Here is a 14028-nt window from a genome sequence, read left to right on the forward strand (position 1 = left end):
ACCTCCACGTCCATCATTCAGAGCAGCAGTGGGAAAGGCAGCTTGTGCCACGTAACACATTTACTGGGTAAAACAAAAAGTTTAGGCAATCAAATGCCTCAGACTTTGCTGACTGAAGGCATTGCATAAGTCACATAGGGATAACCAGTGCCTCTGCATTTAGAACCAATTGTGTTTGCCCATTTTCCACCAGCAGATTACATGTCTCTAGGTGTCCTTTCCTTCAAACGGGTTATAAATTACTTTCTTGCCATCAGAGGCAGCTCAAGGATGCAGCACAGCTAAGGATGGCCGTACATGCAAACATAAAGCTTCACAAGTATGGAAGATAAACAGAGTGACCCTTAATTCACATTTTCCTCTCCACCTCAGGAAACCCCACCATCATTCTCCAACTCTCATTTCCCCTCATGTGTCTCCTCCGCCCCACTACCTGCAGTGCTGGGGGCAGGATGGGACCCTGTGCAGCTCCCCAGGAGATTCCCCTCTGCAGAACTCAGGTTTGAAGGTCTGGCCTGGTGTTTTAAAACCCTACCTGATAAACGGCTCTGGAAATGCACCATGGCTTCAGCATGAGCTGCAGGACCCTCAGATTCCCGAAGCGGCAAGTCCTCAGAGCCCGGGACGTCAGGCTCCACACCAGGCTGTCCCAGCTGTAGAGCAGATCCTCAAAGCCAAAGAGCACAGCAGCCATGCCAGCTCCCTGCAATAAACGCCGGGCTCCCTGTTTGGAGGAGATCGGCTAATCCCTTATCAACTGCAAGGTTAAAGAGTCACTGCAATTGCCACCAAAGAAAAAAGAAGAAAAAGAAAAAAAAAAAAAAAAAAAAGGCCAACGCTAAAAAACGCTCCAAAACAAAACCACCAAACCAAATCCAACAACAAAAAACCAGCGGTCAAAATAAATTGTTTAGGGATGTGCCTTTCTCTCTTCGTGCACACCCTTCAGGATGTGGTTTCTCCCTGTGTGTATCTTCTCAAGGCGAATTCTGCTGCACCCAGGGGTGAGCAGGGAGGAGATAAAAACACCTCTCCTGACTTTGGAAGGCAGTTGCATTTCCCTTGCAGAGGGCTTCTTGGTTCCACGGCATCACTTCCCAGCTTTCTGCTGCAGAACCAAGAAGCAAACTCGAATCCAAAGTCATCAGTTCGAAAGCTCAGTCCTGGGACTCCATCCAGAGGGAGGAAAAAAACTGCTTGCTCTCCCTCTGCCAACATTCCCAAGACATTCCAGTATTGGGCTTAACTCTTTCAACCACTCCCAAATAACAGCGGAGAAGAACGTTTCATCACATGCAACATTTCATCCTTTTCTTTTGCTTGTTGACTAACCACTGCACGGATATATTCTGGTCTTTTTTCCACCCAACTGTCTCTTCTGGAGCATTTTTAACTCATTTGTATGAGTTCTTTATATGAGACTTAGGCAACCCTTTACAAAGCACCCAATTTATCCAATAAACGGTATCTTGGAAAGTTGCATGGATTAAACAATATCCATTTAAAATCAGCTAGTGGGTGTATTTTTAATCACTGTTGAGTTTGCATTAGTAAGGAGGGGTCTCATATGAACAAGAATAGCAGAATGTCTTTCAGTTCTCTCTGAGCTGGACACCAAAGTCTATGAATGCGAAGAGCCACATCTGCCATCCCTACCTAATAGAGGAGATGAGAAGAGACCAGTTCCATGCTTGCTCCCTTGTAGGAGCACAGAGCAGCCTGTCTGGGTGAACACTTCAGTGCTGCTGACACCTATGAAGTGGTGAACTGATCAGATGAGGCTGAAAATAGTTTATCAACACACAGGTTTTGCAGTGCAAGTAAATCATCACAAAATACGTGTGATTAAATTACAACCCTTTTTCCAGCTAAATTCTCCTTCTTCTATGCTCCTTCTGCTTCTCCTGAATATGGTGAGGGACCAGGTGGGGAAACTAAGGCAGGAGTATTTTTACCAAAGCCACAATGCAAACCAGCAACCTCAGAGACAGCTGCATGTTTATTTTTCACTCATTTCACTCTCCCTTCATAGGAATGTGCAGGAAAATGCAGCAGGATATACAGGGAGCAGATGGGAGTCAACTGGGGAGTGCCTACATGGAAGCAGTGTTTAGAAGTTTAGGAAAGCCTCACACTGTGTTGAAATCACAGGGGGCATGCAAGCAGTGAGCCTCTAAAACATCAGATGGTGATTTATCATGTAGCAGAGCTGAGGAACCACCCTTTCCTAAAAACCACTATGGTTTCTCTGATTGAGCTCCATGTATCGATAAGGAACAAGGGTATTCTTTGCTGTTTGTGTTGCAGTAGGTGGGTCCCAACTTTTCCCCAACCATGGTTTGATCTTTGAGGACTGGAGGATACAAAGCAAGGGGTGCATGACAACTACAAAATGAGGATGTTCATCAGCTCATTGACAGGGAAGTGAAGAGCCAGGAAGACACAGCTGCAAAATTCATATTCTCAGCCTGATTGCTTTTTCAGGACAGCATTTTTAGAGTGGCATCATAAAAATAATAATTTTTTTTTTTCAACCTTGTTAGATACTATTTATTTTGCAAGGTGACATTTTCTCGGATCCCATGTACCTGTTTTCTTAGCGTTCAGCCTTCGCTTTCCCTCTCTCCCAGGTTCATGGACTCCTTTGAGTTGGAAGGGACTCCCAAAAGAAACTAGTCAAATTTCCTTGCATTGAACAGGGACACCTACAGTTACATCAGGTTACTCAGAATCTGTCCAGCCTGACCTTGTGTGTCTCCAGGGATGAAGCATCCACCACCTTTCTGAGCAACCTGTTCTAGCTCTTCACTGTCCTTATTCACAAGAACTTTTTTTAGTATATCCAGTCCAAATCTCCCCTCTTCTAGTTTGGAATAATTTCTCCTTGTGCTATCACAAAAGATCCTGCTAAAGAGTCTGTCCCCTTCTTTCTTATAGCCCACCCTTAGATACTGAAAGGCTGCTCCTAGGTCTCCCCAGAGCCTTCTCTCTTCCAGTCCGAACAGCCCCATCATCATCATCATCTCTTGATGATTTCTTTGCCTTCCTAAATAACTAAATAACACACAGCCTCCATAAGGGACCAGGGAGTATACAACCTCATTTGGAAGAGAGATATTTCTTTAATACAACTTGACTATACAGTATTTGCTCCAGGCTAAGATCTGGATAAGATCTCTGCCTGGGAGCACAAGAAAGAAATGCATCTGATAAAGGAATACAGGGGGGAAGAAAGCATCACAACGACTTGCTCTGGGATGTGATGTAACCCCCTTGGTATTCTGCAAGGGGGAGAGGAGGGGAAATGGAGGATATGCCACAGGTTTAAATTTAGCTGCTCTACATGTGCATCCAGTCTTTCTGTGTGTTCAAAAGGAGCCTTTTGGCCCCTGTCCCAACTCAGTAATTACTCAACAGATGAGGGCAGCTCTGAAGAAGCCTTTTCACTCTGCTGATGACATAATCAGACTTTCAGAAAACGCTTTCGCTACATATTTATTTAACTGATAGGCTGGAGCAGGATCCTTTGCAGTCACTTGAGTCTATAGGAGGCCCAGTGGGCATCTGAATGTGTAGATTTACCTCCATGATTAGAGCAGATTGTTTGGTTTCCTGCAAGGTTTTCCTGTTGATTAGAAACACGCTATTTTTGAGGGGGTAAAAGTTGCCTGAATAAATCCAGCTGAGCACTGGGGGAATTGCAGCCGTGGAAGTTCCTCACGCACAGATCTGTTCCCTGCAGACCCCAGCATCTCTAGGCGTGCCAGAAGCCAAGGGGAAAATTAGTCCTGGGATATTAGTCCTTCCAACCTAAGCCATTCTATGATTCAATGAATCTATGAAATTAGTCCTGGTTGCAAACTGTCTTAATGTGAATTCAGCAAAATAAGGTAGGTTTCTGATGAAATTCTTTTCCAGGAACACACCATTAAAGGTGCACTTCTGTATCCAAATAGCCCTGAAGTCTTTTCCATGGAGAATGATAGAAGAGAGAGAAAATCAAATGAACTTGGCTCTTCTGCAGGTCTACACTTTGAGGCCTGTAAGATCATCTTACATTTCTATAAACCACATTTAGTTTCACCTTTGCTGGGCTCAATAATGAAAAAAAAAAAAGCCATTTGTACTCTACATGGAGTATACTTGCACTCTCCATAGATCTGTAGATATTTGCAGGTCTTTCCAACACAGCCTTTCTAATTATGCACTATTTCCTGCTATCTCTGAGAAAACATCAGGCAAAACAGCTACTACGAAACCTCCCACGTTTTACTGACAGTCCAAAGGCTGTTACTGGGGTGTAAAAATAGCTCCTTACTTTCCATGAAAAGTAAGATAAAAAAAATGAGTAGAACCACCCTGGGCTGCTGTGTTGCATCGTGGGGCTGTCACTGAAGGCTGAGGGTGGGCTTCCCAACCCAGCCCCAGCAGTGTGTTCCTTCTCACTGTGGTTCCTTGAAAGCCACCCTGGTATTGATGTAGGTAGATGCTGCCTGCACCAGGAGCTCAAGAGACATGTCCATGTTTTTCCTTTAGGCAGATTACATATTCTGGCCTTGGAAGAAGGAGTTCAGCATTACTCCCCAGTGTGCTCTCTACTCACAGCTTTCCAATGGGTGTGGATGTACTTGGGGGTGTTGACAGACAGACATGCTGGAAGGAGGGCATTTTCCTTTGAGCTTGCTGTAGACACACCAGAAACATCCTGTTTCTGCTTAACATATGGCCCCAACGGTCCCTGCAACTCCAGGCCAATGTGGTCTTTTAAGTCTTATTTCAAATCCATTATCCTTTTTGATCTTCATTTCTCTATAATGCTAAGAGGATTCATGTTGTTAGATCTTCATATGTAAAGTTCCCTTTCATGTTCCAGCTTCATGCTTTCTTGTGCTGGAAATGGTTTTCTGAGATGTTTAACTAGTTGCATTTTTCTCCTTGTGCCTTAATAGCACATCATTTTCTTCGCTGACCAGACAGGAACAGTAAAGGATGACCCACTGTCAAGTGACAAAGCACAGGGAGCCAAGGCAGACTCATCTCTCATGTTGGCCCATTTGGGATTCTCCCTCTTTCCCACTGCCAGTGGCCTCACTGCCACCCAAGGAGGGACACTGGAGGGTTTCTGTATTGTGAGGGTTTCTGCACTGTGAGGTCGGTGCAGAACAGCGGGAGCTTACCAGAGTGAAAAGTCTGGATAGCATCACCTTTATTTCTTGCATTTTTTGCCAGGTCTTATCATCTGTTTGTATGAGTAAATGTTACAAGAATGGGTTTATAGGGGTCCTGACATGGCTTTTTAGTTGAAGGCACAGAACCTCAGACTTAGAGGGCTCTAATAGACAATATATATTCCAGGCAAATGAAACTTACCTAAATTTAAAGAGGGAATGAGAATCAAGTGTGGATGTCCACGCTGGACCTGTTCACAGTTTTGTTCAAATGTCAGTGCCCATTAGAGCAATGAAAAGTAACTTGGCTGACCCTGTAATCATTCTGGGTTACTGTAAGACCTTTATCTGACTGGGGCATGAGACCTGGACAGTGATTGTGCTTGAACATTTGCAGAATTGTACAGAATCACGGAAAACCTCAAGTTATAAGGGACCCATAAAGATCACTGAGTCCAACTCCTGGCTCCATACAGGACCAACCAACACTCAAACCCTATGTCTGAGAGCATTGTCCAAATGCTTCTTGAACTCCAGCAGCTCAGGGCTGTGCCCACTGCCCTGAGCAGCCTGTTCCATGCCTGCCACCCTCTGGTGCAGAACCTTTTCCTGACACCCAACATGATCCTGTCCTGACATGGCTACATGCCATTCCCTCAGGTCCCATCACTGTCATAGAGCACTTCTCTTGAGCTGCAGGTCACGAAGTGACTTGTGGGAGTATTTACCCAAAGATATCCTGCCCTATTGAAAAGTGAGGCTGCACTGCACCTTCTCACCCTCACCCCTCACATCACATGCCGCCCCAAACACAACCATAAAGAACTTCCACCCCACATCCCCTTGTCAATGGCAGCCTGAGAACTCTCCTGCACAGAAAATGCCAGAAACTGAAGGCTGCTCTGCCCTTACATTTTCAGAAGAACATCACGAGTTGGAAATCCTGGCCAATTTCCTCAGATGTTCTCACAAGTCCATATGGCTCAAAATGTTCCATAATGACACAAACTGCTGCTTTACGCTAATAACCAAATGAAAATTTACTATTCCAGTCATCCACCTTGATCATAATATCTCTAAAGCTCTCTGAAAATGGAAAGTGCTCTGGCAGTGCTAAGTATGATGGTTATGTGAACAGCAGCTCCTTGTGTGTTAAACTGTACGTGTCCTCATTTTAGAGGGATTTTTATTGACTGACACAGGAGAGTATGTCATATCCTCAAATAATACACATTTCATTTCCTAAAGTAAGCTGTGTTCATGATTCAACAAGGTTTAATAGTGAGTCCTATGAAGCCGGGTCCATACTTGTCCCTAATGCTCAAACTGCTGAAGTGATTTCACTTCTACTAAGCAGAAACGTGAGAGAGATTGTGCAGAGATTTGCTATTAATCCTTTTTCTCTATGAGTACTGCAGTGAATGAGTCTGCAGGAGGGGATGTAGGTCAGAGCAAATGTATTAAGTAAATAGTGCAGAACAGCCATGGAAAGTGAATGGCGAGATCTTAAATACGATTATTCACTTTGGAAACCCAAAGCTTATGATTAACTCTAATCCCACTGGGGATGGTAACGTCCTGTGACCAGGGTGTCCAATCAAAGCAGCATGTATCCACACATGCCCGTCACTATAAGGTTTTTCACCATGCTGCTCTCTGATCTTGTTTGCCAAAATGCTCAGGAGAGTTATTTTTGGCTGGTAGAAAGGAAAAAAAAAAAAAAAAAAGGAAAATCCCAGCCTGCTCAGGAGGCATATATGAACAGGGGGCAATGAAAAGCTCATCCAGGAGCTGAGCTGCTTTCCTTCCACATTATTCACCAGTGCCTAAAATAGCCTGTGGCAAGATTCAGAGATGAAAGAATTGAACCTCAGATAAGCCTATTTGTGCCCATGGGGCTGGCACTGAATTTCAGAGTGGAGATGGGACACACCTGTGTGTTCACTGGAGTCATGTACTTGTTCAGTGACACTTTTCTTGTTTCTAACTTTTCTCTATCCCTTTAGAGATTGAGCAAGTGTGTATATATACATGGGATCCCTTGAACCCATGCAGAATCATAGAATCATAAAATTGTTGGAGCTGGAAGGGAATTTTAAAGGCCATCTCCCCTGCAATGAACAGGAACACCTACAGCTCCATCAGGTGCTCAGAGCCTTGTCCAGCCTGACCTTGAGGGTCTCCAGAGATGGGGCATCCACCTCTCTGGGTAACCTGTGCCAGTGCCTCTCCACCCTTATAGCAAAAAACTTTTCCCTTATATCCAACCTAAATCTCCCCTCTTTTAGTTTGGAACCATTTCTCCTTGTCCTATCACAACAGACCCTGCTAAAGTGTCTGTCCCTTTCTTTCTTACAGACCTCCTTTCACATCATTTCTAATTCACATCATTTCTAATTGTACTTCTAGCATATGCTTCCCACTCCTTACTAGCAAATACTTGACAAGCTGTCAAAAGTCCATGGCCTTGGCTGTAGTTTGGAGGACATTGCTACACACTGCAGGTGCTATTTGCCTGGGGGAGAGGATAAATTTGGTGGCTCATAAAAAAGCCAGTCTGCTATCTTGCCCTGTGGCAAGATGGATAATTTAATGAAGGGCAGCCTTGCTGTCTGTGTACATACAGCACAAATGTCCTGTTTCATTAGAACATTTTCTTACAACTTCTCCTGCAGATATATTTAAGTGGTCTGTCTGATTCAGACCCAGTGGTAACACTCACTGCATTCAGTGACTAATACAAAGTTCTTCCTGTTCACAGACAAGAGCTGAGCGTTTCATTAAAAAGGAGGAGGGCAAAGGGAACATATTTTAGAAAATCAATGGACCAGATTTCATATGCTTGATGTTGCGTGCATGTTGGAAAGCCTGTTCCTATCTAAGATAAATCACATATATTCAATTTCTTCTGAAGCTCCCTATAAATGATCATTTCAAAGAAATGCTTTCTGCTTTGGATGTAATTGTCACTAGGAAAGGACAGATATAATATAAGCTGGTCAAATTTGACCTTCTGAGTAGCAGTGAGGAGGAATCTGGTCCTATTCCAGAAAAGACATCAGTTTCCTGAGTAACACTAGACAAGTCAGATCTCTTTATGAGTCTCCATTTCCTCAGTAGATTATTTCACTGACATTTTTCAGGTGCTACGAAATCTCAGGGGAGCTGTGTTACATTAAAAATATAAATACGTGTTCAGCCTGCTGGCAAGCCAAATGGTCAAATTCCACAGAAATGCTTAAGGTACCTTGGATCAATAATGCAAACTCTATGTTGAAAGATCCTACAGCGATTGTCAAACTGTGGGTGAATAAATGTTCCCTCAGGTGAAGAATGACTATATGCACGTATGTTCCCTGTGGGAGCAGCACTGTATACACAGGTGGTGCTAAAAGTGCACAGGGAGAGTGCTGAGGAGGTCAGTGATGGCTTTGCTGACCGTGGAGTACAGAGCTCCCAGAGGAAACCATGGGCTGAGCTGTTAACACCACCAAGCACAATGCCTGCACAATCACTCACGGCATCTACATGGGGCTGGCTCACTAGGGGATGGTTTGGTTATCTCTGTTACCACAGAACAATTAATCTGCAGACAGGAAACTTGAGAGTCAGCATAGGGGGATTACTGTACTACAAGAGATCTTCATGCTGAGAACATTTCCCCAGCTGGGACCTTCTCAGTAGAGCACGAGAGTTGACCTCTACCCTGTTTGCTCCCAAAACACAGACCCCTGTTGCTCCCGCTAATGGAAAATCTCCATTTGCGTTGTAGGACAGCTCTGGATCCATGCCACCTAAAGTGATAATGCATGCACAGTTGACAGGAGATGATAACTCACACTTCTGCTGCTGCTCAGCTTAAAACACTGTACAAACAACATTTTCTATCGTCTCACGATGCTTTGAGAGATTTGTATCTTTCATCTGCTATCAGTGTGGATAACTGGGCCAAGCTTCTGTGGGACAGCCAGTCCTTAATGCTGGCAGTCCTGGATTTCCCTATCTCTAGATATTTTCTGCAGCCACCATTACACCCACATACCCACCAGCACATCTGGAAGGGTGCTGAGCTCCAGGACCTATAAATAGTATCCCAGACTCCATCTGAGGAGGAGGAGTGCAGTTAATCAAACTCCCTCATGTTCTGCCTTCCAACCTGACAATTTGTGATGTGGAATTCAAACTCACTGCCTGGTTCGCTTGCTATAGCTTCCAGAAAATGGCTTGAAAGCGGCTGGATCGAAGCAGCAAGTCAGTCACTTTGTTGTCTCTGTGGGCAGAATACTAAAGCTGTTCAGAAGTTAAAACAAAGAGGATTTACGCTCTTCGTTTTAGAAATTTATGACTCATTCCCATTTTGACTGTTGTTAGAAGCATCTGTCATTTCCCCTGCCCCCAAAACATCCATGCCATAAAAAATAAAACCCATAAACTCGTTGCCATCCTTATCTTGATGCACAAAGTACTCAAATGTTCACTGTTGCTATCTGCATCTTGACTTCCTGTTATTAAGAAGGACATCCTAGTATTTAACAACATAAGATTTTTATTTTTTTCCTCTTCTTCATTCCAGGCAGAATGTCTAATGATTCTGGGATTTGTTTCCTGCTTGTAATTAAGTAGGTCACAGCTGCAAAGCAAGAGAACAAGAAAATATTCAGATCACACAAAGCCAAGAATGATTAAATCATTTGCAGCTGAAGGATATGGCAGATTTTTTAATATTTTTTTTTTTTAAAAAGAGGTCTCAAGTCTGAGGAAAACAAATATAGGAACTTTTATGAGAATGAAGAGCTTGGAAGTTCTGCCCAAGAGCCACAGTAGCTTGGAAAGAAAAGGGTGGATCAAAACTCAGCTAATGTTTTTCCCAAGCTGAATAGCTTTATGTGGTTGAAAAAGACTCACTTCCCTGCTTAGGGCCACATATTCTATCCATGCAATTCTCTTTGAACCACATGCAAAATCACCCTCGTTCCTTCTGGGCAGTTCCCACCAGACCATATGTGACACGGCCCTGTGTGCCTGCCTGAAATGCCATGCCATGCCTTCTCCTGTACGTCAGGCACAGAACACCCTGTGCAGCTCAGCAATTCAATCACAGCACGATCCCTACTCTTGCAGGAAGCTCCCACAGGGCTGAAGGACTTTTGATCTGCACTCATGGCTCTTGATGTTCACTGTCCTAAACACTCCATCCATGTTTTGGATGGTGAATTGCTATTTGTCCCTGCATGACTACCTTTCCCCCACAGACAAGTACTGGCAGCGTGTGGTCCATTGCCCCCCAATGAGACATTCTTGCCATGAGCCACAGCCTCTGAAGGGCCCTGACAGGAGGGCTAGGAACCGGGGTTCATCCTCATCACAGACAGACAGCCGTGAGAAGAGTCATGCCACAGCCTCCCAGAGCAGAGGAAAACTTCCTTCACAGAGCCAAGATGCGAAACAGGCACTTCAAGACAAAGTTGGTCCTGGTTGATCTCATTGGAGTTATTTCAGGATTGTGAAGAATAGAAAAGTACACATTTCCATCATGGTGCTTTTTGAAGGTGCATTTGCCTAGACTTTGGTATAAACCAGGGCAACATCAGCACTCCTCCAAGCTCAGGCAAAACCAGAGGACAGAGAGCAAAAATTCTGCCACTCTTACTTATCATAGAATCATACAATAGCTCGGGTTGGAAGGGACCTCAGAGATCTGAGCCCCTGACAGTCCCAGATATAGTTCCTGGGATCCCCGTGCACCATCATGGAAAGGAGGTAAAACAGGGTATTCAGCTGTGAGAACATCTCTTCTAAACTACTGCGTATGCCTAAAGTGCAATGGAGGTAGGTCTCAAATACATCGTAGCTCTATCAGTAGGGCTCTTATTTTGTGCTTTGTGAGGAACTGGAAGATTTACATATGAATCCCACCAAAATCAACAGTATACAGGGCAGTGGTCCAGTCAGACAAGAAGCACCACCTTGGAAGGGAACAACCTCTCAGTTTCTGATTTCAAAATAAAGTGGTCAAGAGTGATTAAGATAGAACAGAATAACAAATAGTGAAAACATATCATTGCTTGTATAAGTGATCAGGAGAGTCATAAATCCCAGCAATTATAAATTGCTGATGACCTCATGTTTACTCAGGCTCTGACTGGGGAAGCTGTCATGGGAAAGAAAAGCCCATGTCGATGGTATTCTGGGCTCCGTCCCCATCTGACCGGACATGATCAGTTCATTCCAGGATAAAAGAACATGGGCCTTTTTATGCAAGCATTTCTTGGCTTTGCAAGCTTTGGGGGGAGAGATGGTCACTGACTCTCTGATGGGCAATAGTTACAAAACACAAACAATGAAGGGTTTCTTAGAGCTTGGTGCCTGGGGAATTTGAGGGCAGTCCTGCAGCCTGTCCTGGCCTCACTGACCTCATGGGAGAGGGACTGCATGCAAGAGCATGGTGACATATCTGGGGCTGCAGAAGATGTCTGTTACATCTTCACGTGACTCAGCGTATCTGGATTTGTGGCTTCCCTTTGGAGTTTCTTTAAAAGATGCCGACTTTCAGAAAAGTTTTGCTTCCTTTTGTTGTAAGAGGATCTTTTCACGCTGAGCCCTTAAATGAAGGGCATTGGCACAGCTGCCCGGAGAAGCTGTGGATGCCTCGTTCCTAGAGGTGTTAAAGGGCAGATTGTCTGGGGCCCTGGGCAGCCTGATCTGCTGAGGGTCAAACAGACCATGGCAGGGGTTGGAATTTGATCTTTAAGATCCCTTCCAATCCAAGCCATTCTATGATTCTATAATTCTGTAACTCTTGGGGAAGGGATGTTGCTATCTCCAGAGAAAACATCAGTGCTTGGCTCTGTAAGAAGTGCTCAGAGACCTCACAGCATCTCTCGGCCCTCGCAGAAAAGCATTCACACTGACTACACCCTTGCCCTGAATCTTTTAGCAATTTCCCTTCAAAACAAGGTTGGATAGCAGACGCTGTGGATTAATACAACAAAAAAAGCTCAGGAATGAAAAAATTCCAAAACGCTGCTACAGCCCTGAACCTGGGCAGCATTGCTGTGGCTGATTTTAAGGAAAAATGGTTAGATTATCAGCTGGCATCAGCCTACTTATCTATTCCCTGACAGCAACCCCAGAAGCTGGAGGTCAGCCCCAAGGCCATTTTAACTGCTCTCCAGTGGCTGATTGCATGTGTTGGAATGCAGTAACATAACTGCATTGACTGTGCTTTTAAAAATCAACGTCCTCTGTTTTTATGACTCTTCTTGGCCAGGTTCCCTCTTGCTGTAAGTGAAGTAAATCCTTTTTCATCTGCAGGAAACTGCCACTATTGGTGCATTTGAAAGTTTACAGGAAGATATTAGATGGCTGCATGACAGCGAAGTTCAGGAAGAAAAAAGGAAGCTTTCCAGCAATTCAGTGTGGAAATTATGAAAATTCAGAAAGCCTCCTCCCAGTCCCTCGTGTGGTTTGCAGCATGGGCTGGGTGGAGAGATGCTGGAGACAGAAGGAGTGTGGATGTGCAGCTCCAGCTATCAGGAGCCCTGAAAATTGACCCTGCTTGGAACACACCCAGATACAGTGCCAACAATTCACCTTGGCTTGTGCTCTGAGAGCACCCTGGCTGCCAAGCAGGAACAACAGCACTGTCTGGGTCTTGTAAAGTTATGGTGAGGACTACTGTCTATAGAGCCCTTATAATACGTAATGTAATGTGTACAAGTAATCACTTTAAAGAGTGGCCTGGGATTGACAAGCTTCCCTCTTGCAACATCCTATACATCATGTGAGCCTTGACAGGTTTTCTTAGATGATATTTTCAAATAATAGGAACTCCAAGCTCTGCCCTCAGGCAACAGTAACAGTGCTGAGCTCTGTTCTGGGGAAAAGAGACCCTGGACTAGCCCGGATGCCCCATCTGCATCTGGTCTCCAGGAGTAAATATGTAGTGCAGAAATAGTAGCTGGCGTTCATCTTCTCTAACTGGAGATGGCTTTGTTCCCTCTAAAGTTAATGCAAGACGGCTGTCAACACAGACAGCAATTCGTCCCATCTTAATTTGGTTTTGAACATATGAGGATGAGTTGTCATCAAGAGCCACAAATTGCTCTCTCTTTTTTTTCTACTAACAAGACCTAAAGGGATAGTAAAAACTAGTATAGCTGTATGAGATAAATGTATAAAAGTAGGCCGGGTGAAGTTACAAGTTGAAGGCAGTTGACACAGGGAATACAAAGAATACAAACCAGCAAACGAGAATATAAACTCTCATCTTAAATATATTTCTGATGAGCTTCTCCAAAATGCATAGTATAAGTCATCCACTGGGAGCTTGCAGAGTAGAAACTCCCTATGGCAGAAACTTTTGAGGTCAGAGGGATTCATTCTTGCAGTGATTTCTGTTCTGAACTACAGTATGTAAAATGGTATTTATTCAGCATGTAGATCTACAGAGGATGGATGGATCCTTAGCTAACAATAGGCAGGGATCAGTCCTTAGCTATTGTTTCAGAGTCCACCTAAAGTAAAACTTGGAGAGAAAATAGACATCCTTGATCACATCCCATCAAGACTTGATGATTTTATAGAGGCAGTGCTGGAAGCTGAGATGATTTTCAACCTCAGTTAAGAAAGTGGCTCATGTATTTCAAAGCCTGCACAACCCTAATTAGACCTTATAAATACATTCCAGGAGTACAGTTGAATTGTAGAGTGTGTGACAGTGACTAAAACACATCATTTGCAGCCCATTATCTTTTCAAAAGTTTTTTTATGGGATATTGTTGGGAAACAGAGCCTAATTGCACTCCTTGCCTGTGCAATTTGGAGAGTCTGATGTTTTGGTCAACAAGTAAAACTGAAG

General features: G+C 44.0%; 1 protein-coding gene across 8 annotated transcripts in view; it reads right to left on the reverse strand.

Annotated features, from left to right (window-relative positions):
* Positions 1–14028, reverse strand: part of FRMD4A (FERM domain containing 4A) — a 354026-nt gene that overhangs the window by 171768 nt on the left and 168230 nt on the right. Inside the window, exon 1 of one of the 8 annotated variants that reach the window (XM_031588446.2) lies at positions 536–1166. The exons of 6 other annotated variants lie outside the window; for them this stretch is intronic. In XM_031588446.2, the coding sequence (XP_031444306.1) occupies positions 536–694 (159 nt within the window). In that variant the 5' untranslated portion in view covers positions 695–1166. Of the gene's footprint in view, positions 1–535; positions 1167–14028 lie in introns of those variants that run through there. One more of the 8 variants, XM_031588365.2, reaches the window with a different exon arrangement.

This window comes from Phasianus colchicus, chromosome 1 (assembly GCF_987193195.1).
Source record: "Phasianus colchicus chromosome 1, bPhaCol1.hap1.1, whole genome shotgun sequence".
In the NCBI taxonomy this organism is placed as follows: Eukaryota; Metazoa; Chordata; class Aves; order Galliformes; family Phasianidae; genus Phasianus; species Phasianus colchicus.